The 22,993-nt window shown below is 27.2% G+C and overlaps 3 protein-coding genes across 3 annotated transcripts; 2 read left to right on the forward strand and 1 right to left on the reverse strand.

The window, feature by feature from the left end:
* Window positions 1-11,771: 11,771 nt before the first annotated feature.
* LOC113368062 (immunoglobulin domain-containing protein oig-4) lies at window positions 11,772-14,263 on the forward strand. Its single transcript, XM_026609627.1, has 7 exons — window positions 11,772-11,808; window positions 12,822-12,909; window positions 12,995-13,098; window positions 13,219-13,300; window positions 13,423-13,490; window positions 13,565-13,640; window positions 14,181-14,263. The coding sequence occupies exons 2-7, from the start codon at window positions 12,843-12,845 to the stop codon at window positions 14,261-14,263; spliced, it is 480 nt and encodes a 159-aa protein (XP_026465412.1). The 5' UTR covers window positions 11,772-11,808; window positions 12,822-12,842.
* A 2,660-nt stretch (window positions 14,264-16,923) lies between these two features.
* LOC113368064 (immunoglobulin domain-containing protein oig-4) lies at window positions 16,924-18,796 on the forward strand. The gene is made up of 4 exons (XM_026609628.1): window positions 16,924-17,105; window positions 17,310-17,381; window positions 18,421-18,570; window positions 18,638-18,796. Exons 1-4 carry the CDS (start codon window positions 17,010-17,012, stop codon window positions 18,794-18,796), a joined length of 477 nt encoding a protein of 158 aa, XP_026465413.1. The 5' UTR covers window positions 16,924-17,009.
* A 65-nt stretch (window positions 18,797-18,861) lies between these two features.
* On the reverse strand, window positions 18,862-22,460 carry LOC113366874 (putative fatty acyl-CoA reductase CG5065). Its single transcript, XM_026608523.1, has 10 exons — window positions 22,230-22,460; window positions 21,856-21,940; window positions 21,394-21,557; window positions 20,862-21,014; window positions 20,695-20,797; window positions 20,533-20,592; window positions 20,312-20,447; window positions 19,993-20,241; window positions 19,567-19,827; window positions 18,862-18,880 (listed from the first exon to the last, which is right to left on the reverse strand). The coding sequence occupies exons 1-10, from the start codon at window positions 22,458-22,460 to the stop codon at window positions 18,862-18,864; spliced, it is 1,461 nt and encodes a 486-aa protein (XP_026464308.1).
* Window positions 22,461-22,993: the final 533 nt, after the last annotated feature.

A 22,993-nucleotide genomic window follows, 5' to 3' on the forward strand; every position in this document is an offset into this window, starting at 1 on the left:
TATTATTTGTTGGTGCCGCATTGATATTTTTCTTGATGTATCAAATTTAATACAATATTTATCAAACTGATAAGCTTTTTTGGAGAATTATTGAAAATCTGTTCGTTTTTTGTAATTTTGTTAAGGTGAATCTTATATATAAAACGCTTTAAAAATTGTTCGTTGGTTTCTTATATCATTTTCGGTATTAAATCAAACCATGATGAATTAACATAATATATTAATTGTTGTTCATTAATTTATTATGTTAAAATTTATTTTTTGTTTGTTTGTGCAAATATATTTTCTTTAAATGAGCCTGTAGGATAAAACAGAATCCTAAACTAAAATATCTAACAATTTGAAAAAATGGATGTATGCATGTGTTTGTGCGGTTACAATTTTTTGTCAATTGACATTCGATTTATAATATCGGAAAGATGTGCTGATTTGTTTTCTGTAAAGACAGTTCCATCCATTTCGGAATTCATTTGATGGTAAAAAATGATCATCGGGCATACGCACATCAAACTATCAGATTTTTTATAAAAAATTTATGAATTATTACAAATTTTGTCTTCATTATTTTGAATCATTCCGTACCAAGATTTTTAACTTTTAAAGTTCACTAGATAGTTTAAGTGTCCTTTGCAAGGATCAATCGACATGAATGATTCAAAAAATATTCGCTTGGCTTTAACCGCGAAGCGTACTGTTTATGCCAAAGGCAGGTTTAGCATTTTTGGAGATACAGAGCGCAGAAAGTGCAAAAGTGGTGCAGGTTTTGAGAGTACAGATCATCCAATTGGAATGACTCAAAAAATATTTTGTTCGTGGTATTTTAATGGTATGAAGAAATAATTAGTTTTCCGAAAAGGCAAGTACACTGGTTTCAAAATTTTGAGAAAATTGAAATATCTAAAATTTTTAAATAATCGAATTATTTTAAAATAAAAAAAACACGAAATTTTTGAATGTCTCGGTTTTATTTATCGAGTTTAGTCCAATGACTTTTTATTTTGTGAAATCTGTTCAGGCGTTTTTGAAAATTAAATTTTGATTTATCACATCACAAAAGCGACTTTTAACACAAATTTTGACTATAAAATTTTATCAAACTTTGATGAAGTTTTAAAATTGGCAAATCTTTCAGAATTTTTTTTTCAATTTTAAAGATCGGTTTCTGGCTTCATTGCAAAAACGTAATATTTTTGCTTTTTTATTCTTATTTCAAACAACCAGCTTGGCCGATCGTCTCGCAAACCTAATCGGTCCGGCCAGTTTTTACCAAAAACTAATGAATACGATTTCGAACCAAGATCATTAGAATGGTTTTTGAATTTTTAAAATCGGCTTAAGATTGTGGGCTAAAACGTTGACGAATTTTTTCTTTCTTCTGCTAATTACTGCCTTCCTAAAAATTAAGGTAATTATTCATTCCGTTAATATAAGTAAAATTTTTTTGAATTATTTTGAAACCAGTCTCTCGGTTCTTTCAAAAACTGAATTGCAATTTTTGCACTTTTGCATTTTCCAAACGGCTAGACCTGTACTTGCCAAAAACTAATTAGAACTTTCTTATCTATGGGAATAAAACATGCATATTAATAATTTTTTTTAAGGTATGCCAAAATGTTCAGAAATGTCTGAAACGTAAAAATATGCAAAAAAACGATTTTTTGCGATTACTATAACTTACGAATACTTTGCGCAAAGTTAAAAATTGCATTTAAGTAATTTAGAATAAAATTATGGTTTAATTAAAAAAGTAAAAATTTGTCTATTAAAAAGGGCGCCTGATCAGATAGGGCCTAGGGCGGCAGAAAGCTTAATCCGCCACTGGTGTCAATACCATATGTAGGTTTTGAGACAACTTTTTAGTGTCAATATACAAGTATTCACAGACTTACAGCTGGGTATCTCGAATTCCTAGGTGAACTTACTATAAGGACTGGACTATTGATATCAGAGCAAATCAGATTTTCTGGCAAAAACCTAAAGTTCGAACATTTAATAGAATGATTTCTAATTCTAATGAACAATACAGATCCAGTTATTGGCAAGTGTAAATAAATTATAAAATAACAATAAGAATATTCTAACAGTAATTCAAACATTAACCAAACAATACCGTATTCCATTCTTCTACTCTAGCAATTGTGATCCCGTGGAAATAATTTACCATCGGTATTTATTTTGGGCTAGTTCATGTTAATCTTTATAAAACTAAAAAGAATACATTAGAGCAAATATTTGCACAGTTATAATGTAGAAAGTGGTCCAACGGAAAACGGAATAACTTATTAATTAGCAACTAAGTGTGAACCGGGGAAAATTATAAAAGGCTGTTATTTTTTCTAAGAATAATCACTGCAAATTGTTCTACGTTCGTTTTCTATTTGACGTACTACATAGCGAACGTTTAAAGTCTATTAGAAATCTATTATATCAGATGTAATTATAGTAACTCTTGAATATAATCTTATTTCATAAAAGTTGATTTCATTTCATTACAGTTTGCTATTTTATTCTTTTTATTTGTGGCATAACCAATTTAATTGCACTTCGATTACTTTTGCAGAAACATTTCTTATAAATGATAACATAAATAGTTTCTAGTAATGCTAATGTAATTTAAGAACAAAAAATATTGCCACATATAGTTGATATGTTGTTTAAATATTTTATATGCATGCCATTATAATGATATATGTTAAGCAATGTGGAGTTGATAATTGAAAAAATAAGACTGCCTACCACTGGGTTACAGTCTAACACAAAAAATAACAAATTGATAGGGCATTTATTGGATTGCCTTCGAAAAATCAAGTGAAACTCTTAGTTTTTTAAACCTGAAAGTTATTACAAAAAATATTGAAATTTTATTGTTACTAGATAGACTTTATTGAGATACAAGTTTTTTGTTAATTTTATATACCGTCACTTAGTTATAGAATTTATTAAAACTCTCATTCGACTAACTCAGGTTGTTAGGTTATAATTAACCCTTGTAGCTATGGACTGTATTAAACACTGATTGGTTTGTATATTATGTATTTGTTGCAGTTCTTGTTACAATCACTGATTTGTTACTAAGTTATAATGAAAACAGATATATTTTTTGGTTATTTATTATACATGTTGTTAAGCGGACTTTACTTTTAAAAGTGGACAATTAATATATTAAATTTCCCGCTACCGCCTCTACCAAGGGGTAGCAACTACACCGTGTAAAAGCTCAATGCCATGAAGATTGTCACCTTCATGGTCAATATAATAAAACGAAAATACGTCCGAACAAATTCTATAAAAAATCCTTGAAATCTCAGCTTCTTTAATATTTTTATTATATAAATCATTAAATTGAATATATTTCATCTTTGTCTATACATAGAAAAATAGATGTTTGTATGTGTGTGTGTGTGGTTATGTTCTAGGCATTCATAATCTGTACTATAATCCACTTGGCGTGAAAATTTGGGAAAATGTTAAGTATAGACAGGTTTTTGCATATTTTGATTGAATTCGCGTATTTTTTTTATTTTTAGGTCAACAGACGCACATTTCATAAGAATTATTATGTTAATTACATCATTTTTTTATCTCGCTTTTTGTCATGAACGTTTTTGACTGAATTTCGATCAAGATTTTTTGAGCTTATGAAAAAGTTCAATTTTATATAAAAAAAATAATTTCATCAAGGGTTGTCAACTCTAACTCTAACACTGAATTCACTGAATTTCGATTCAGATATTTCAAAGTTAAAAAATAAGTTAAGTTTAATTTTTTATTATGGGATTTAAATATTGATAACTTGATTAAAACTGTGATTACCTGTTAGATTGAGTCTATATTTATTAGTACATTGTTTGAAAAAAAATATATTATATTTCAATGAGTCTTTAAATTAAACGTACAATATCTCAAAAGTATAAATTATCATTTGAATTTTGATAATAAATAGGCACAAATAATTCTATTACTATACTCTAATTGCTTTAATTTAAATTCAATATTATTATCGCATGAGTGCAAATAATTGATATAAAAATCGCACACAGTCGATTTAGAAACCACTCGCATAGGTGACTGGAACAGTATTCTTTCCTTTGAAAAAGCAAACTTTCTTATTAATAATTATAAAGTGTTTTCTCTTCAATCTTCAGTTCACATGATTAAACACATACCACAATAAATGATCTTGATATTGATTATAATTGTGAGGAAATGGATAAAAACGTAAATGATACGTTTATTGTGAGAGATAGTGATATAGTATAGTTGATTCAGTTTAGATTATCTATAGAGAAACTATTTAATTTTTTTAATGTTTCATATATATAATATGTGATTAAATATACAATTATATATTATAAAATTGAAATGAAAATGAAAATGAAATAAAATAAATTAAATGCAACGAAAACTATAGTATATTAAAGTCTATCATACTTATCAATTCGAGAGTCGAGAATAAAATGGCATTAAACTTTTTTTCCAAAAAAATGGACAAAAAACTCTAACTTTTAATTAATTTAACACATAATTATAAACGCACAATACTATTAATACACTTATAATATATACCCGATATAGAGATTCAGATGAATTATTCAATATCAATATAATATTCAATAAGATTCAATAAGAATTATTTAATATAATAACTAATCTCGAAGATTCTTAAATTAATATAAGTGATCGATCAATGCATACTTATTATCAAAAAAATTCCTTCTTTAATCAACTATTAAATTTACTTCCAATATAACGCTTACCTTATAAAATTGATACCAATTAAGAGTCGTGAAATTCGTAATTTTGATCGTAATTTTATCATTTTCACAACGTTGGTTCCTTATGATCTTAGAAACGTGCAACCTTAATAATGTTTTATGCAAAAAATTCGTTCTGATACTTGTTTCAGAGTATGTTAAAATGTTAAATACAATTTTCTTATATAATTTTCCTTATTTTTCTAGATGAAGCTGGCAAAGAAACATCTCACGACACATGGTCTCAAAGAGCCCTCTACGATACTCCAAAACTGGCCAGGTCACTGAGAACTGATATAAGTCGTGCTTATGGTGTAGTTTCCAATTATCTTGAAAGGTAAGATTCCTAAATTGTTTTTTTTTGTCTCTGTTGAATATAGATTAGTCATTTGGAACTTTCTCCTCAGTAGAATCTATTATCATTCTATCTAATTTAAGCTACTAGGTGATAAGGTGTTGAGTTGAGAGTTGAATAACCTTTTGGCATTGGATCACTTTTATTTACTTAAGTGATTTAGGAAAAGATTTTTAAAAATATATGTAAAAGCGGAAAAGAACCACATCACAAATATACATACAATGTAGTGATACTAAATTACAAATCAAAGTTAATGTGCACTTTATTAAACATTCATAAAATTTGATATAAAATTATACTACCGATGATAGAACAGATTAAGATTATTATAGAAGGAAAAGGAGAGCTGTAAGCTATTGTTAGACATACATCTGCCTACATATCACCATACACCCAAATGTAAATACAAGTATGTTAATTACATATATATATATTATTTTGAACAATGCTAATAAATCTTTCTCTACTTTAAACGTTATTAAACATGTTTACCGTTAGGTTTTTAATCTATGTGGCTAAATTGAGACACTAATTATCATTCATTTCTGACACATATTATATTAATTATTTATATTTGTTATATAAATATTTATTTATTGATATAATTCAGTGATCCTGAGCCAACTAAAGACGTGGTGGAGACAGGGCGTGCCAAAGCTGACAAAAACAAGCAAAGTACTGAAGAATTTCCTGATGATGAATTTGATGATTCTCCTGAAGCATACGCCGATGCTTTTTCTGGAAGTAAATGTAATCATATTTTTTACTTAATATTTAATAGAATAATATATTAGTACATATTTATAAAAAAAAATATGCACAGGATGTCCTAGAATTCAACTTTATGTCGAAACTAGGTTACTGCATTGATAATAACATCCCAAAAATATTTATTTTTCGGATAGTTTTTTGTTAGGATAGTTACTTTAGGACACATATGTCTCCAATGTGGTTTGAAAATTATGAGGTTTTAAGTAAGACCAAAGCCTTTAGTCTACCCTGTATAATGATAAACACCCATCTTAATTGATTACAGAAAACCAACTCTTGATTTCGACATTTTTAATAATGTTGATAATTACAATAAATTAAAAAATTTCCATTTTCTACAGCGTCCAGAGGTAAGAAGAAGAAGCAAACCAAGCTCATGGTACTATTCTTAATCGGAGCTTTGATCAAATCTAAAATCGAGCTTTTACTTAAAATATTATCGGCTCACATGCAGTTTAAATTTTTGGCCGTAGCAGTTGTTGGATTATTGATCAACATTGCGAGGTTCTTCTTGGACCTAAAGAAGGCACATGATCCACAAAAGGTAATATTTTAAATGTGTCTATATAATATGCATGGTATATTTTGAGCGTTGCTTTCATTTTTATAACTTTCGTTTAATGTATTAATTGTAATAAATTTTATGCTTCATCTAGAACTCAAACGATGATAATCTCTACAACATTAATTATTTTTAAAACTGCTGACGTACTAATCATTCTGAAGAAACATCATTATTATGCATACCCTATTAATATTCTTGTTTTTCTAACACTGTAATATTATATGTTTTTCATAATCAACTTGAATTTATTTTTGCTCATATTATTTTTAGTTGTATCTTGATGTGGTAATTTTTTTTAAATATTACTAACTTTCTAGATGGCTAAATAACTTTGATTGAAACAGATTCCAAACCAGATTTTAACAGTAAATTTAAAAAGTGGTTTATTATCAAAAATCACTCTTGTCAGCATTATTTTATTAAAATCGTTTCTAGTTTTTTTTTTTCAGATTTAGACTTTTTAGAATGCCAGATATTTTTTATTGTTTGCTCTCATAAGTTTCTGCAATTTCAAGACAATGCATAAAATTTTAATGTATATTGGAGCAAATCTTTAATTTTTTTTTTGTTAAAGTTTTTTAATGCCCTTGCTCCTTTTTCTTTAGGAGATTTTACCAATTGCAATAGTATTATTATTTGTTATTCTCTGATCTGTTGCCATCTCCTAATTTTGCTGCAAAGATATTTAATTCTTCATGTATAGCTCCTATGGATAAGTTAAACTTAAGTGTTAGTATTAAAATACTACATTAAATAACGCAAGTTGCTGAAAGCGCTTATAATAAGTTCAAGTAAGTTCAATAAACTCAGAAAACTTTTCGGGTTTTGAATAATTTCGTGAAAACGCAAGTGATGTCTTTTTTAGAGTTGCATCCACTATCGATCAATTATCTTTAGAAGCTATTCAAGAACTAAATGATCTTTCAGTTATCGGTTTGTATTAAATGTCTGGGACATTTTGACTAGTTTGTCTCGAAATAATTTAAGGTGGTGTATCATGAGCACGCGAAACATGAGCATTTTTATGATCATGAACATGTTGACGCCGACAAACACAAAGGCTTCTGGTCAAGTTTGTGGAGTAGGCGCAGTTTTGACAACGATCAAATTGATGCTCACCAATTAGCTTATGCCGGTCATAAGCTTTAAATTTTTTTGTTATATTTTAATCAGGATAATTGTTTAGTTTAAAGTCATGGTATGGAAGATTTACTTATATACCATCGACAAAATTAATATGTGGATTATAGTCAATTTGTAATTATATATACCAAGAATTTAAAGGCCAGTTTGGACGCGAAGATCTAGCTACGGATGCTGGTTCCACCATGATATTGGCGACGCAATGATTAAGAAGGCGTATTTGATCATTTTGAACGTTTAATAGATCTAACTATAATTTAGTAATGTATCCTGGCTTGAACTGGTACTAGACAATTTTTTTTAAACAATTCAAGAAGAAAGTAATTCTGGAGACAAGTTATGCGGCTTTAATCCTGCGTCGTCAATCTTTTTAGACACTAGCAGTTCTTTAGCTATCGATGATTATTTCGTAAAGTTATTATAAGTTATAATTATTGAAATAAGAAAATTTTAGTTTCGTAGAACATCGATACATCAACGTTAATTTAAGATAATATCATTATTATCATAATTATTATTATGAACATTATAGTATTTTTCATAAGTATCACCGCATATGTATCGTATTTGTTTATTTATTTGCACAATATGATTGTAATCATACACTATTTGTTTTAGAATGTTCCCTAATTATGAGATCCTTTTTTATTATTTAGATAAATTACTATGTGTTTTTGTTACTAATGACTATATGTTTGCATGTTTTAATATTAGAGTGAGTAAAAGTTTGTCTATATTAAACATTTTTGCTCTTCTTTGGAAGCTAATACTCTAATTGAAATATAATTTTTATAATGATAGTATTCAAATAAGTGACAAACATTTACTTTAATACTTATTCCATTTTGTAATGCACTAGTTGCATTAGTTGCAAATTAAATTTTATATTGTAAAGAGCTTATTGCCTAATTATGTATATATAGTTATAACGATAATCGTTTAATATTATATAGTTTGCACTTATATTATTCTCATGGAAATACATCTAGAATCACATTTGCTTCTACATTTACAACCATCACACATTACAATTTCAAACACCACTAATTAGTACTATTTACAAAAAACATAATACGTACAAATATTGTTAAAATAACAGTAAATGATAAGAATATTAGTCTTGAAATACTGATACGAACAGATAATTTGTATACTATTAATTGATTTTTACATTTCGCATCGTAATTAATAAATATTGAAATTTTTATGTCCATGAAAAAGGTAATTGTTCTCCGAAAAATTTTTGCTATTCCAGATAATTTTCTCACTAAGTCAAATTCAAATGTAACTTTTTTCGTTTTATTATTATTATCAAATCTTATTTATGAAAATTTATTATAATTATTTTAGTAATGCTTTATTACTAATATATTAATAATTTTCAAGATTATTAATGACATAAATAACCGTTTTATAAAAACATACGATCTTTATTTGTAGATCAGCTTATCATTAGCTATTTGTACAAATGTCACTGCCAATTAATTTTCCACGTTTATTAATGATTATTTCAAAATCAGAAATATTAAAAAATAAAACCTTTCATTATCGGATAAAGTGCACCTAGTTCAGTGCAATTTTGGGTAGTTATTTGGGCACACGATAGTTATGTCACTAAGTAAGTGTCTAAACTCAGTTTGTATTAACTACATATTACTCTCTAATTACATCCTAATTCTTTTCGGAGTTTGAGAAAAATGTACTCCTTTCTGACATTTTTTTTATTCTTGTCTTATTTAATTAATTTGTCAAAAGCTATAGTGTGTTCTATTATATTGAACGTTTCAAGTGCTTTGCAGTTACTTGCAATTAATTTTATATAAAAAAAATGTAATTAAAGGTAAATGTTTTAAAGCCAAATTGTATAGCAATTGTAATAGCAATTGTAAAACTTTTATGTGAACAAGTGTGCAGAACCCAGGCAAAAAACTTGTTTCTGATATGCCTTTACCACTTGCTTGAAAATTAAAATTTTCCTATACGAAAATGCACTTTTGGGTGTGCTATAAGGATTCATCAAACCCATTTACACTTATACAATTCATAAATATATCACATATAAACAATATACGCCAAACTGAAACCCTCAATCTCAGGTGGTCTATTATGAGCACGCCCAGCATGAGCACCATTACGACCACGAGCATGAGCAGGCCGAAGAGGGCGGTTGGGGTGATAACTCTTGGAAAAGGAGTATCGCCGGTGGCGATCCGACCCTTAATGCTCAACAGTTAGCTTACAGAGGACAATTACAATACTAGGAACAATTAGAACACGCCATATATAATTTTATGTATTTATTTCAAAGCCGCTTTATGTGGTGCCAATTGTAATGGACACATCTTGGTGAGAGTAAAATTGTTTGTTGGCTAATTGGCATCACGTAAATCGTTATTTATTTTAAGTTATGTGCATAATTTTATAAGGGACAAGAAGGAAACATGAAAATTTCATGGACGATCGATGAGGTTTATTAGTCATCTAAAATATCAAATTCATTTATGGTGGATACTTTAATTTTCATAGTTATGTACATTGAATATATCATTTGATTTATTCATACTGTTATTTATAATTTGACTTATTTATACAATTTTTATTTATTTTAAAAATTGTATTAATTTATTGTGTTTTTGATAGCTTCTTAATCTTAATTATTTCAACCTTAGGAAGCATAAATTGAAAAGTTATTTTCACCAGACTTGATATGTGTATTTATTATTACTATTATCATTGCAACGTTATATTTTATATTATGATTTAAATAAGACTCAAGATTAAAAGTGTGTAGTTTGCTAGTTATTAGTTCAAAATATATATTGTTACGTTTCTCGTTATTTCAGCAATTTATTTGGATAAATTGTGTGAAAGTACGGATTTGCGTTATTATCTCTAATATTATATTGTCCGTGAAAAAAGCGATTAGCACTGTAAATTATTCATGAACGCTTTTGTATCCCTGTATATTTTTTTCCAAATTTCCTAGATTAGTATAGTCATAATTATTTATTTAATATTTTATTTATTTATTTATTTTTTATTGTTATAATTTTATTTTATTTAAGTTATATAGATATGTAGATAATTTTAATTTATTTAAGTTTTAGACTCTGTATATAATAAATTTATAAAATCTTTTTTTTATTTTTATTTTTTTTATATTTTTTATATTTTTAGTTCACATTCTTTACAATTTCAAAGATATTTTTATTTTATATAAGCATCTATATATATATATATATATATATGAGTGAGTTCTTGAGGGCGATACATCAAACAAAGAAAAGCCAAAGATTTATAAAGTAATCTTTATTTCCAAACGTTTCGACATTCAATTTAATGTCATCATCAGTGGATCTAAAACAGTTTTTCATACTGTTTTTAGATCCACTGATGATGACATTAAATTGAATGTCGAAACGTTTGGAAATAAAGATTATTTTATAAATCTTTGGCTTTTCTTTGTTTGATGTATCGCCCTCAAGAACTCACTCATATATTTCAACATCAAAATTAACTACTAAATCATATATATATATATATATATATATATATATATATAATAAAATCAAAATAAAATTAATTTTTATAAATTTTCATACGTTTTGATCTTCAGGTTGACCCTTCGAGAGAAAAAAACATTGCAAAAATACATAAATTGATTTAAAAAAATATAAAAGTACATTGAACAAAAAATTTGGGCAAGAGACATATTAGTAGTAAAAAACTATATATTTAATTTAAGAAAATTGAATTTTTGCTATTAATATATTTATTATAATTCAATTGTCTTAAATTTAATATATATTTTTTTTAATAATATAACTCTTATTTCAATCCAATATGTTGAATGAACGTAGATGATTTTAATATTTTTTTAAAATAATTTGTGTCTTTTATTGATGAGATTTTGCTGATGAGAGAGTGCTTTTTATTTATGAGAAAATAGAAGCTATTTGCATAATTATAATGTTTTTGTAATTTTATTTTATTCCAATTATTTTGCATATGCAAAACCTCATATTAATTCGCAGTAAAACGAGTTCTGAAAATATTTATATTAGTCCAATTGGACGTTTGTTGATCAGATTTGCGTTCCCCTCGCAATTTGAGAGGAACTGATTTAATGTTTGATGGTTGTAAATAAGTATGACACTGGTTTCATTGTCAGTTGCGATTAGTGTCAGATTCAGGACAGTGTTTATTAATATACTGCGGTTTGTATTTTACTTTTTATTCAATAAAATTAATAAAACATCAAGTAAAACATCAAGCATGCACCCTTGCAGATTAAAATGTTTATGCTCGACTGATCAACATTGTTTTTGAAACATCTTTCGCTTTAATGTGAATATATTTTTTTTATTATTGTTGTATTGTTGAAATCGGTTTTATTTTAAAATCAACAATTGCTTGTTTATAATATAGTTAGTCCACAGTTCGATAAATATCACTTGTAACATCTAAATATTTTCATCAAATCATTCTTCCATTCTCGTTGATTAAATTCAGAAGTATACCTCTACGTACGAGAATATATTTAGAATGCACGTTTTTATCCATGTTTTAACATAAAATTCAAGATATTTAACAGTTATTATGACCGTGAATAGAATGTGTGAAATTAAATTGTACGGAAGCAATAAATTATGCAGTAGAATATAGTCATAACACCCCATTTCGCTTTATATTGCAAGTTTTATTCTGAAAATTATGCACGTTATTTCAAGTTCAAGAGAAATATATGTTATAAAAGTTTTTGTACACATTTCACAGAAAATAATACTATGATAAATCGAGACTTGTTTCTAAAAAATGTTCTAAAAAAATTGTTAAATTAGTTATAACAAAACCCCGTTAAGACGATTTACCAGGGGTAGTACCAAAAACGCACCTTAGTAAAGTAGAGTATAAATTTCAAAGGCAAAAGGCAGTAAAATCGTCTTATCGGAGTTCTACTATATTACAAAAAAAAATACAATAGTAAAAAATATAAGATATAATAATATATAATATAATAGATGTAAAAATATTACATTATAGAAGAACAATACTGTTTTTACATATAATTCTTTGTTATTAATCTAATTTTAATTTAAGAATCTGCAAGCCAGTTTTGTCCAAAAAATTTCGATGATCTGCTAATGGCTGGACCACAAAGAAATATTATGAAAAAATATATAATAAATTAAAAATGTATATATTTTTATAAATGAAAATTATTTTACAGGTTTACTGAAAGTTTATAAATATGAAAGTATTTTTCATTTCCTTTTGTTTATGCCTGATTATTCTCAATGAACTGGATGCAATGCGAGGTATTTAAAATTAATATAATTCTGAAATTGTTATGAATTTATTTAAAACTTATTGTACTAACTAATTTAAATATTTCTATTTCAGTAATTCCAGGAGGTCGATATGGAAAGCACAATTACAAAGGAAAACAGCCTGAAAAAATACAATATAGGAACCCGGCAGCTATTAACTATTATGACCACAAAGATGTAAATTTAATTTAATGAAGTTTAAGATTTATTAAATCACTTATTTAATTATATATTACGAATTTGCTTTATATTTATATTTTTTTCTTGAAGTAATTAATGTAATAGTTTTGATTTTAGGGAGCCAAAATAGTTAAATCATCACACTTCGAATTAGATTATATGCTAGGAAGAAAAATCACATTTTTCTGCATGGCTCAAGGTAAAATATTATAATTATCTAAAAACAGCATTTTATGATAAATAGAATTGCATAGATATTAAATGTTGATATGAAGAAAAAATTTCATAAATATTTTTCTAATGTTTTTTTATAAATTATAGGATTACCGCGACCTTCAATCACTTGGTTTAAGGATGGAGTTGAGTTGTTTCATCACCGATTTTTTCAAGTAATTATTTCAATCAGATACTAATATAATTAACATATAAATTTTAAATAATAATTAACATAAAATAAATTTAGGTTCATGAATGGCCGATGGGAAATGATACTTTGAAATCCAAAATGGAAATTGATCCTACGACCCAAAAAGATGCAGGTTAGATTATTGGATATAAATATATATATATATATATATATATATATATATATTTACCTTTTTAAATATCTAATTTATTATCTAATGATAACAAACGCTGAATATTTAAAATATTTTAATATAATAGTTGCAAATTTCTAAGATCACTTCGTTTCTTCTCAGCAATATTTCAATAACTAGTAATAGTTTTATTATAAGATGTTACAAATAAATTATTTTATAATAAAAAAAAAATTGTCAAAGTTAATATTGCTGCAGATTGAAAAATAACAATTTATACAATATGTGTGAATAATAAAATATTAGAACAATTTGTCAAGACTGGACAGTCTTACAGTAAGACTTACTTAGAGTAAGACCTTTACTCCTAGATATTATTTTTATTCCATTATTTTTTTTACAAATAGTATAATGTTAAGGAAAAAATTAAATTTAACGCAGTGGAAAATGGGTATGGTTTACCTCAGTCATATTATTTTATAATTTTTTATTAATATTATTTATAAAAATATTAGTCAATTTGATGTTTTTATCCTCCAGGATATTACGAATGTCTGGCAGACAATCAATATGCAATAGATAGACGAGGATTTCGAACAGATTACGACATGATTGCTTATTAAATTATTTCATATTTAATATTATTTAATTAATCAATGATTATATGGTTAAAAACATCAATCTAATATTAAAATTTAATCATGTAATAATGTAATACTAATATGATAGTATTTATAAAAGATCGAGCTTTACAAACATTATTATGCCTATTATGCTTATTTCTTGTATCGTCGTTTACATAAGTTTAATTGTTGTATAATTAGTTACTTTACATATTGATTTAGGACTTAAATATATAAGTTAATATTATAATACTTAAAATATACAGTTTTGTAAAATAATTTCATGATTTTTTACCACGTTATATATAATTTAGCCAAAACCGGTTACGTGGGGTAAGTAAAATATTAATCAAGCTTAAATAAAATTCTATTTATTACCATATGTTGTCCAATACTTTGTTATTATAATATACTATATTGTAATACTTACAATTATATTTTTCAAAGAATCAGACGTTTATTGTTAATAACAGTACTGTTTAATTTTATAGTACTAAACATGTTGTTTACTTTTGTGTTGTAATTACGACATATATATGACACATTTTATGCGCAATTAAAACTTTAATGGCTATTTTCAACAGATTGTTTTATGAGCTTTATGTAACACTTTTAACTAAATAAAATAAATTATTTGTGATATAAAAGTGAAAAGTGAAATATATTACTGATAATTAATTATTATCAGCACGAGATCTTTATTTTTTCGCCGGACAATCCGATTTGGTAATTTTATGAATTCTTTACCTTTCAAGTTATTCTGAATCGTTGGACTCGGAAATATTACATTTGATACAACTTGCTTTTAGACACATTGCCACTTACACCCATGCTGTATTTTATTGGTACTCATGAGTAAGTTATATTTGAATTTACATACATAAAACAAAAATATTGTTGAGAGAATCTACTGGTAATTGTTGTCTTTCTGAAATGAGGTGAAGGTTTTTTCTTGATGCCTAATTTTATATATGACTTTTTTTATTTTTATTTCTAATTTTCAATGTGCTGCGAAAAACAAAAAAATATTCTGAATACATAAAAATTATCTATGATTCTGAATCTAAAAGACAAATTTGATTTATGTCAAAAATATTTCGAATATTTAAAACAGAAGTTTATAATATGACTATGAAATAAAATTAACGTTTATAATATATAATTATTAATTAATCCTAATTTTTCTAAAGCAATCTCATTATGACGTTTTGTAATTCTTTTCAATAATTGATTGATTGTAATCAGTAGCTACCTACGAAACACGTAACGTATATAGATGTTCGCCATAAATTTTTATTAGAATCGCCAAAGCGCCAATTTAAATTCTAACCATTGATGAAGTTTTATAATTCAACTGCTTATAGTAGACCTACAGAATTTTAGTATATACTATACTTGCACTTAATTTTATTTCTTATCTATAATTACAAACTGAAATATCAACAACTATCTGAACAAAGTACCGCTCAAGTATATGGAAATATTGTTACATTTATATATTATGTTCAAGAAAGTTGTGCCATTTTTGACGAGCTCTACAGGCTACATGATTGTATTAGAATGCTGTAATTTGGGTATTTTATTCACTATAGAATCTACTATAAATTTTATTTCTTATCCATAATGAGAAACTGAAATATTATCAATTATCTTAACAAAGTACCTATTAAATTATAGAAAATAGTGTGATATTCACATACTAAGTATAGTGTCATTTTTAACGAGCTCTGCAAGCTACACCATTAGCACTATATTGCATTCCAGACTACAAATCTATCGTTATTCAATGTTTCATCAAAATGGGAAAAAAATAATTAACAAGACACGACCCGGCCGATCTTTACCAAAAACTCCCAACCAATTTCTCTCGAAGAGTTTTTGAATTTTTAAAATCGGTGCAGGATTATGTACGATAATTGTAAACGAAAAATTTTACACTTTTCTGCTAATTACAAAGAAACAGCTTGGTCTATTGTCATACAAAACTCAGTACATTGAAAATTTTGGTATAAATCCAACAGTTTTTGTAAAAATGTCGACAGAAGGTTAAAATTTGGATCATGTGTACACACACATACTTTTGCTAAATTTGGCCTCATTCGACACAGGATTTTTTTTTAAACTCTGTTCAGAAATCAGAAATACATAAAGATTCTTATGAGCTAAATTGAGAATATTTGAGAGCTATGTCTAAGAAGAACTCCAATGAGATCTTCTTAGTCTAACAATTGATACAGAATGACGAGGAATGTTTTTAGCATCATTCAAAAACCATGCTTTGGTGGTATCATTCGGCAACAATATATATTTAAATTATACAGTTATCATTTAAATTCACGGCCATTTCAATTTATCATATAAAAATTACATACTCTATTTTAAATTCCTACAACTGAGTGTATTATTCCGTTTCATGTCGGGTGGAAACCAGTTGTTCTATTTCGACGCGTACCGTTGTGGATTTAATTTGATAGAAAGCTATCAGCCAAATCGAGACCCCTCGTTTTAAATGGCTTATTAAGTACAACTGAACACACTGCGTAGATCAAATTGCTCTTCCTAATAACAACAAATTCAAAACAAATGACATTGCACAGCGAAAAGGGCACCAGAGCTCTATTAGCCCAGGCCGGCCGGTGACACAGCCTGATTCCCGGTAACAGTTCAATACGAAGATCGATACAAATAATCGAAATTGTTGACCGAAATAATAATTAAGTGATTAATATAATAATTATCAGTCGTGATGAAATGGGGTATTATTTTGTGTGTCCTCTTACTTGTTGGCCCAATACAAATTGGGTCCAGGAGAGGAAGGACCAGATCGAGGACCAAATCTAGGGTGAGTAGAAACAACTCTCATAAACTAATTTTACTAAGTTTAAGGATTTTTTAAATGTTGGTGAAAGAAAATAGTGCATAATATAATATGTTAAAAAAAATTTACATGCTTATTAATAACAGGATTAAACAGATTTATTATTACTCGAATCAGGTAATAAGTCTAATTACTATTTTGCTAATTTCAAATAATTTTTTTTTGCAGATGCAAATTGGTTTACCTATAACTGGCAAATATAGAGATAAGGATTCGGATCAATATTATAACAATAATAACGTGAGTATATAATTCTTATTATTAATAAAAATTACAGTCTAGATAAGTGGATATATTGAAGCTATTGTACCTACCAAAAATTTTACAGGTATCATTTACTGTATTGTGGCATAAGTTAAATATTTATTCGATTGAAAATATTCTTTTGTTTAAATATATAATCTTTGGTTAAGAAAATACGTTTCAATTTTTCATACTATTTTTGCCTTGGTTTAAGGAAAGTGTTCAATACACAATATATCATTCAAAATAATACTAGTAATTTTTTTTAAGATCAGCAATATAAAATAATTTTATAATATGAATATGAAACAAAATTAACATTTATGATATAAAATAATTAATGCTTATTTTTTCTACTTGTGATCTCATTATGATGTTTTGTAATTCTTTTCAATAATTGATGTCTTTATCTTCCTTTTTCTCAACTGTAATCAGTAGCTTGATGTTAAAAGCTTTGGTATATGGTATCTTACAAATCTGAACATATTTTATTTAATATTATATGGTATTAACGTTTAGGGAACATAAATTTTGTTAGCTTAAAAAAATTGTTAGCGGGATAAATCGTAAATACTAAAAACCACTAAGGGTCCATTAATCACTTGATTGACTTTTTAAGGTTTTTAGGACCGCACCTCATCCTTAGATATATGTGGTGATATCCAAAATTATTCTCCCCTTCCTCACCAAACGTCACGTATATTTTTAATTTCGAGAAAAATTTCTAAAATTTTTGATTATTTTTTCAAAATGTTTGAATTTTTTTAAAAAAAATCAGGTAAAAAATAAATACACGTATTTTTAGCGTAGTATACACGATATTTCGTGAGCTTTTGTCAAACTCCCCCTCCCCCTAATAACCTACGTCCCCTAAGGTAATATAATGGTTATTAACCCTTTCCACTCGCGAGTTGCGAGATTTATATGTATTTTGCCTGCATCCGAGTGGAAAGGGTTAAGGTAAATCTTTCATGTGTGTTGCTCTGAAAATCTTGGTATAATGCTTTATTATTATCACTGTCTTATTAAATTTCAGGGTGCAAAAATATTGTTAGCCTCACATTTTGATTATGAATACGTTCTGGGTCACAAAATAGCTTTTCTGTGCATCGCTAAGGGCTCTCCGAGACCTCATATAACATGGTTTAAAGATGGTATTGAAATTTTCACGCATATCTATATGCATGTAAGTATACAATTGTGCTAATCAGCTTTATTATTAATATTTGTCATCATAAATTATTATTTTGTAGGTACACGAATGGAGAATGGGTGCTGACAAAGTTAAATCTAAAATTGAGATAGATCCTGCTACACAAATGGATGCTGGAGTTTATGAATGCACAGCTGATAATATGTACTCTATAGATCGTAGGAGTTTTAAAACTGACTTCTCTATTGTATTTGATTAATATTAATATAATATTTATATATTTTTGTATAAAAATATGAATAAAAAAATATAAATATTATTACCTTAGGCAGTAGAATGCAAACTAAAATAATAATATAATTACTAATTAATTTAAACCAAATACAGAACGTGATAAATATTTATTGTTGACTATTAGTAAAATAGATTTTTATAAAATAATATATCTTATAAAGTTTAATATGAAATATTAACCCTTCCACTCAGATGCCGCCGCTCCGGCAGCCAAATTCATACAATTCTCGGAATTCGCGAGTGGAAAGGGTTAAACATATGGAATCCTGGATTATATATTATTTGTAACTAAGTTTTACATTCGATCTTAAACTAATATATATGAAACTCGTATATTAGTTGTAGTTTTATATAGAATCAAAATATATAAAAATATATTTATGTGCCGAATTATAGATACTCATATGCAATAAATCGATACATACAATATGAGACATTTTGTCCATTATTACCTTATTAATTAATCATTATGCTAATACAGTTTAATAATTTAGTATAATGTTATCGTAAAATATAATAATTAATTTAATTGTAATATTTATATTGCAATAATATATCAAAATTTTTGTTCACTGGCAAAAGCTGGTTTCACGTTTTAGAACTTCAACATGAACTTGTATAGCATATAAAAAAATAAAAATTGAAAACATTTTTGTGCCCAATATAGCCTGAAAAGATAAAATTGTTAATTTATATTGCCAATTGAATATTTTCTTAAAATTTAAGGTTTATTACCTATGAAGTTTTCGCCTAGCATAAGGAAGAGTTTCTAATCCATCTCGCAGTACATATTTTCTTATTCCTAGCATGTAGACTTCTATATAAGCTGGCCAATCCATTGTGGATATATCGGTTAAGAAACGTGGAGCATCTTGTGTCTTAGAAACCGCTGAATTCAAGCTTCGAAGATTGTTTTCACGAAATTCCCATTGATTCGTTGCGAAATATTCACCAGCCTTAGCTGCTGTTTTAAAACGTCTTGCTATCTTGGTCATACTGGGAATGGATTGAGAACCTTCTTTACTATTTATAAAAAAACTATTATATATATTACTATTAAAAAAAATCACGAACGGTGATAATTCAGCTCAAAAAGGTAAGAATCGATTTCAATATCATATACACCAGTACCACTGATAATAATTCAATTTATTTCATTACATGGGTTTTGCGCCTCTGATGCGGAGAAAGGTATCCAAAACCATTGCTGGCAGCATGTGCAGAAGTGTTTCCACAAGTCTGTGCTGAATTCTGCTCAACCTGTAACTGAAGCCTGGATAAAGGACTGCGTGTCTGGTGGGGTTCCGACGGGCGCACTGGACAGTCAGTTGACCCAGGCGTCTCCAGGTGATCGGGTTACTGGATCCTGATGTGCAGTTGTATACCCTTGGTGAGAATTCTATCCGTTTACTAAAAAAATGAAATTGAGATATTAATAAACAATCAATGTATTAAGATAAGTTATTAGTTTATCGCTTACTTGCAAATATTTACTGATTCCCAAGCACTACAAATTAGAACATCAGCCACGAAATCTACAGGTACCAAATCTACTATTAGATTCTCATCGCAAAATATACTGCTAATAGTTCCGCGTCCAATTTCCATCATAATTCCTATGGATAGACAGTAAAATTAAAATTGTGTTTTTGCAGATTATTTTATTTATTTCCTTGTGCAAATATTGTTTATAATATTTACCAGTGATGCCAGATATATTATCAACCCATCCAGGAAAAGGTTCAGACCTAGCTGCTGTAACTATAGTAAAGTTTAGTATATTTACAATTGTGTGTTAACATTTTGATTAGTTTTTTTGAAATTTTAGTAATTACAAAGTCTTTTACGTGTTAATTATCTTACCAATAGATGGACGAACAATTGTAACAGGTATTCGATGACTGTAAGACAGAACAACTTGTTCTGCAAGTTGTTTGCTTAAAGTGTAAGTGTTAGGATGTCTTCCCTAAAATTTCAAACAATTTCCATAAAAATCCAATTACTTCATTTAATTGACTTTTATTATTTACCAATATTCTAGATGTGATCGATGTGGGCATGTCTGATGACCAGTTTTTGACATTATCTACTAAATGAGTCCATTGAATATCTGGAGTTCCTACAGTTTCTTCAACAATGGCATGGCCTGGATAGCAATATGCTGTGGATACGTGGACTACCATCTAAAAATTGATTGATATTGCTGAATAAATCTTCAATTGATGCAGGTAAGTGTTATTTTTTAGGCTTTTGCATCTAGATGCTCAACTTTGCTAAACAATTGATTTTATTATTAGTGCTTTTGTAGCATAACAAAAAATGTAGAGCTTTGGCTAATATTTAATAAGTAGTCTGTTGCATCTACAAAAACAATTGTATCGTCTTAGTTTGTATTTTTATATTGCTTGAATATTTATCAAAATCAAGATTATTCATAATTAAGAATCATCTTATTAACTAGCAAAATTATGACTTGTTAATTTTTGTTCAGTATATCAGTGATATCGCTCGTGCGCTATATATAATATAATTTTTTGCATATTTTATTTTTCAATGACTTACTGCCAGATTTCTGATATTCATTGCCAAGTCCATAATCTGTTTTGTTCCTAAAGTATTTAGACTTATTGCATCTTTTAAACCTTCATCAAAACGTACTGTGGCCGCCACGTGGAAGATCAGACTTACTTTGCTGGTTATCAGGCTGCGATCAGATTCGCTCAAACCTATCAAAATTTATTATACTAACAATAAATAATATAATTGTTAAAAAAAAACAATTAAAATAATAGACCAATTAAAATAATAGAATTAATTAGAATAATTGAAATAATTATTTTAATAGTTTAATAGATCATGCGATCATTGATGATGAACATGCCACGCTATCGATATGTTTGTTAAATAATTTTTAAATAATTTTATCGTTTTCGAAAATTTTCACCCACCAAATCGCCTTAATGTAATATAAATTTCAGAAATGTTAAACTGATATGCAGTATGTCTGGAATATTATATTATTACCTAAATTTTGTAAAGTAACGTCGCCCTTTATCAAAACCAATTTATCTAGTATATCTGGATTTTTATCCCGTATACGATCAAATACCTGGAAAAGATTATATCATAAATTAACATTTTATATTTTTATATTAGCATTTTTAGATTACTTTAGATATACATATATAAAAACATGAAATAGATTAATAGTTTACAATTTAACTTTTTTTTTTCTATTAATGATCATAGAACAATCCTAATATTTCATAGTACCATTTATTACCAAACAGATATAGTTTTAATTTTAATAAATGTTTTTGAGATTTGTGACATTGTGAAACCAAAATTAATTTTATTACTTAAAAGAATTATTTTTATGGATTTCCTTTCCCACTTACTAAATTTTCCTTCAATTTGCAAAATCTCTGCTCCGCGCAGACTCCTCTCTTTCTGCGTAAAAGTACATAAACCTTTTCCAGTGTATCGCAGCAACGTAAAAGCTTTTCCAATAAAGATTTTCCCAGAAAACCTGTACCACCGGTAACAAGTACATGCCGATTTTCATAGAAGTTCAAAATATCATTATCCATAACTAGGTTTGTGATATTATTTTGAATCAAGTGCGGCATTTTGTAAGAATAATTTTGGGGCACGTTCTGAAAACAAACCAAATATAAGTAGATTTATTATCATATTTTTTGATATCAAATAAATATGTGAATTTTTTATAGAGTAAAGAAAAAACAATGTATGATTTTATTTTATTTGTTCCTATCTCTGTGGATGTTTTCTATGAAACTGTGAAAATAAACAATTTTTTTATTACAAAATTGAAAGAATTAATACACACATTGACAAATTAACACACGCAAATTATTTGCAATAATTGGCCACTGCATAAATATTTTACTCATTTCTTTCGGCTTTTAAATTTTCACATTCGGCTCAGATTTTTTTCCCAAAAACGAAACTTTTGCACTTAATTTTTACTATTTATATTTTTTCTATTATTTGTTTAGAACGATTCAGAATGACTTGAATTGTCGAGAAACTTGAAATTAGCAAATTGGATTTTTTGGGGAATGAATACACTTTTTTGGGAAGTTAATTACTAGTTAATTTAATGAAATACTGGTAGTTTTCGTATAATAATTGGTTGAAG

This window comes from Ctenocephalides felis, unplaced genomic scaffold (genome assembly GCF_003426905.1).
Source record: "Ctenocephalides felis isolate EL2017-DRISC unplaced genomic scaffold, ASM342690v1 CF-g0.4_SCAFFOLD_01170, whole genome shotgun sequence".
NCBI lineage: Eukaryota > Metazoa > Arthropoda > Insecta > Siphonaptera > Pulicidae > Ctenocephalides > Ctenocephalides felis.

Excerpts from the sequence above, each read along its gene's own strand:
- LOC113368062 (XM_026609627.1), top strand. The coding sequence starts at position 12,843 with ATGAAAGTATTTTTCATTTCCTTTTGTTTATGCCTGATTATTCTCAAT. Across the intron at positions 12,910-12,994 it reads TGAACTGGATGCAATGCGAG|TAATTCCAGGAGGTCGATAT; the intron begins GTATTTAAAATT and ends TTTCTATTTCAG. Across the intron at positions 13,099-13,218 it reads ACTATTATGACCACAAAGAT|GGAGCCAAAATAGTTAAATC; the intron begins GTAAATTTAATT and ends TTTTGATTTTAG.
- LOC113368064 (XM_026609628.1), top strand. The coding sequence starts at position 17,010 with ATGAAATGGGGTATTATTTTGTGTGTCCTCTTACTTGTTGGCCCAATA. Across the intron at positions 17,106-17,309 it reads GATCGAGGACCAAATCTAGG|ATGCAAATTGGTTTACCTAT; the intron begins GTGAGTAGAAAC and ends TTTTTTTTGCAG. Across the intron at positions 18,571-18,637 it reads TCACGCATATCTATATGCAT|GTACACGAATGGAGAATGGG; the intron begins GTAAGTATACAA and ends ATTATTTTGTAG.
- LOC113366874 (XM_026608523.1), bottom strand. The coding sequence starts at position 22,460 with ATGCCGCACTTGATTCAAAATAATATCACAAACCTAGTTATGGATAAT. Across the intron at positions 21,558-21,855 it reads CGTTACTTTACAAAATTTAG|GTTTGAGCGAATCTGATCGC; the intron begins GTAATAATATAA and ends AAATTTTGATAG. Across the intron at positions 19,828-19,992 it reads ATCAGAGGCGCAAAACCCAT|TATGACCAAGATAGCAAGAC; the intron begins GTAATGAAATAA and ends ATCCATTCCCAG.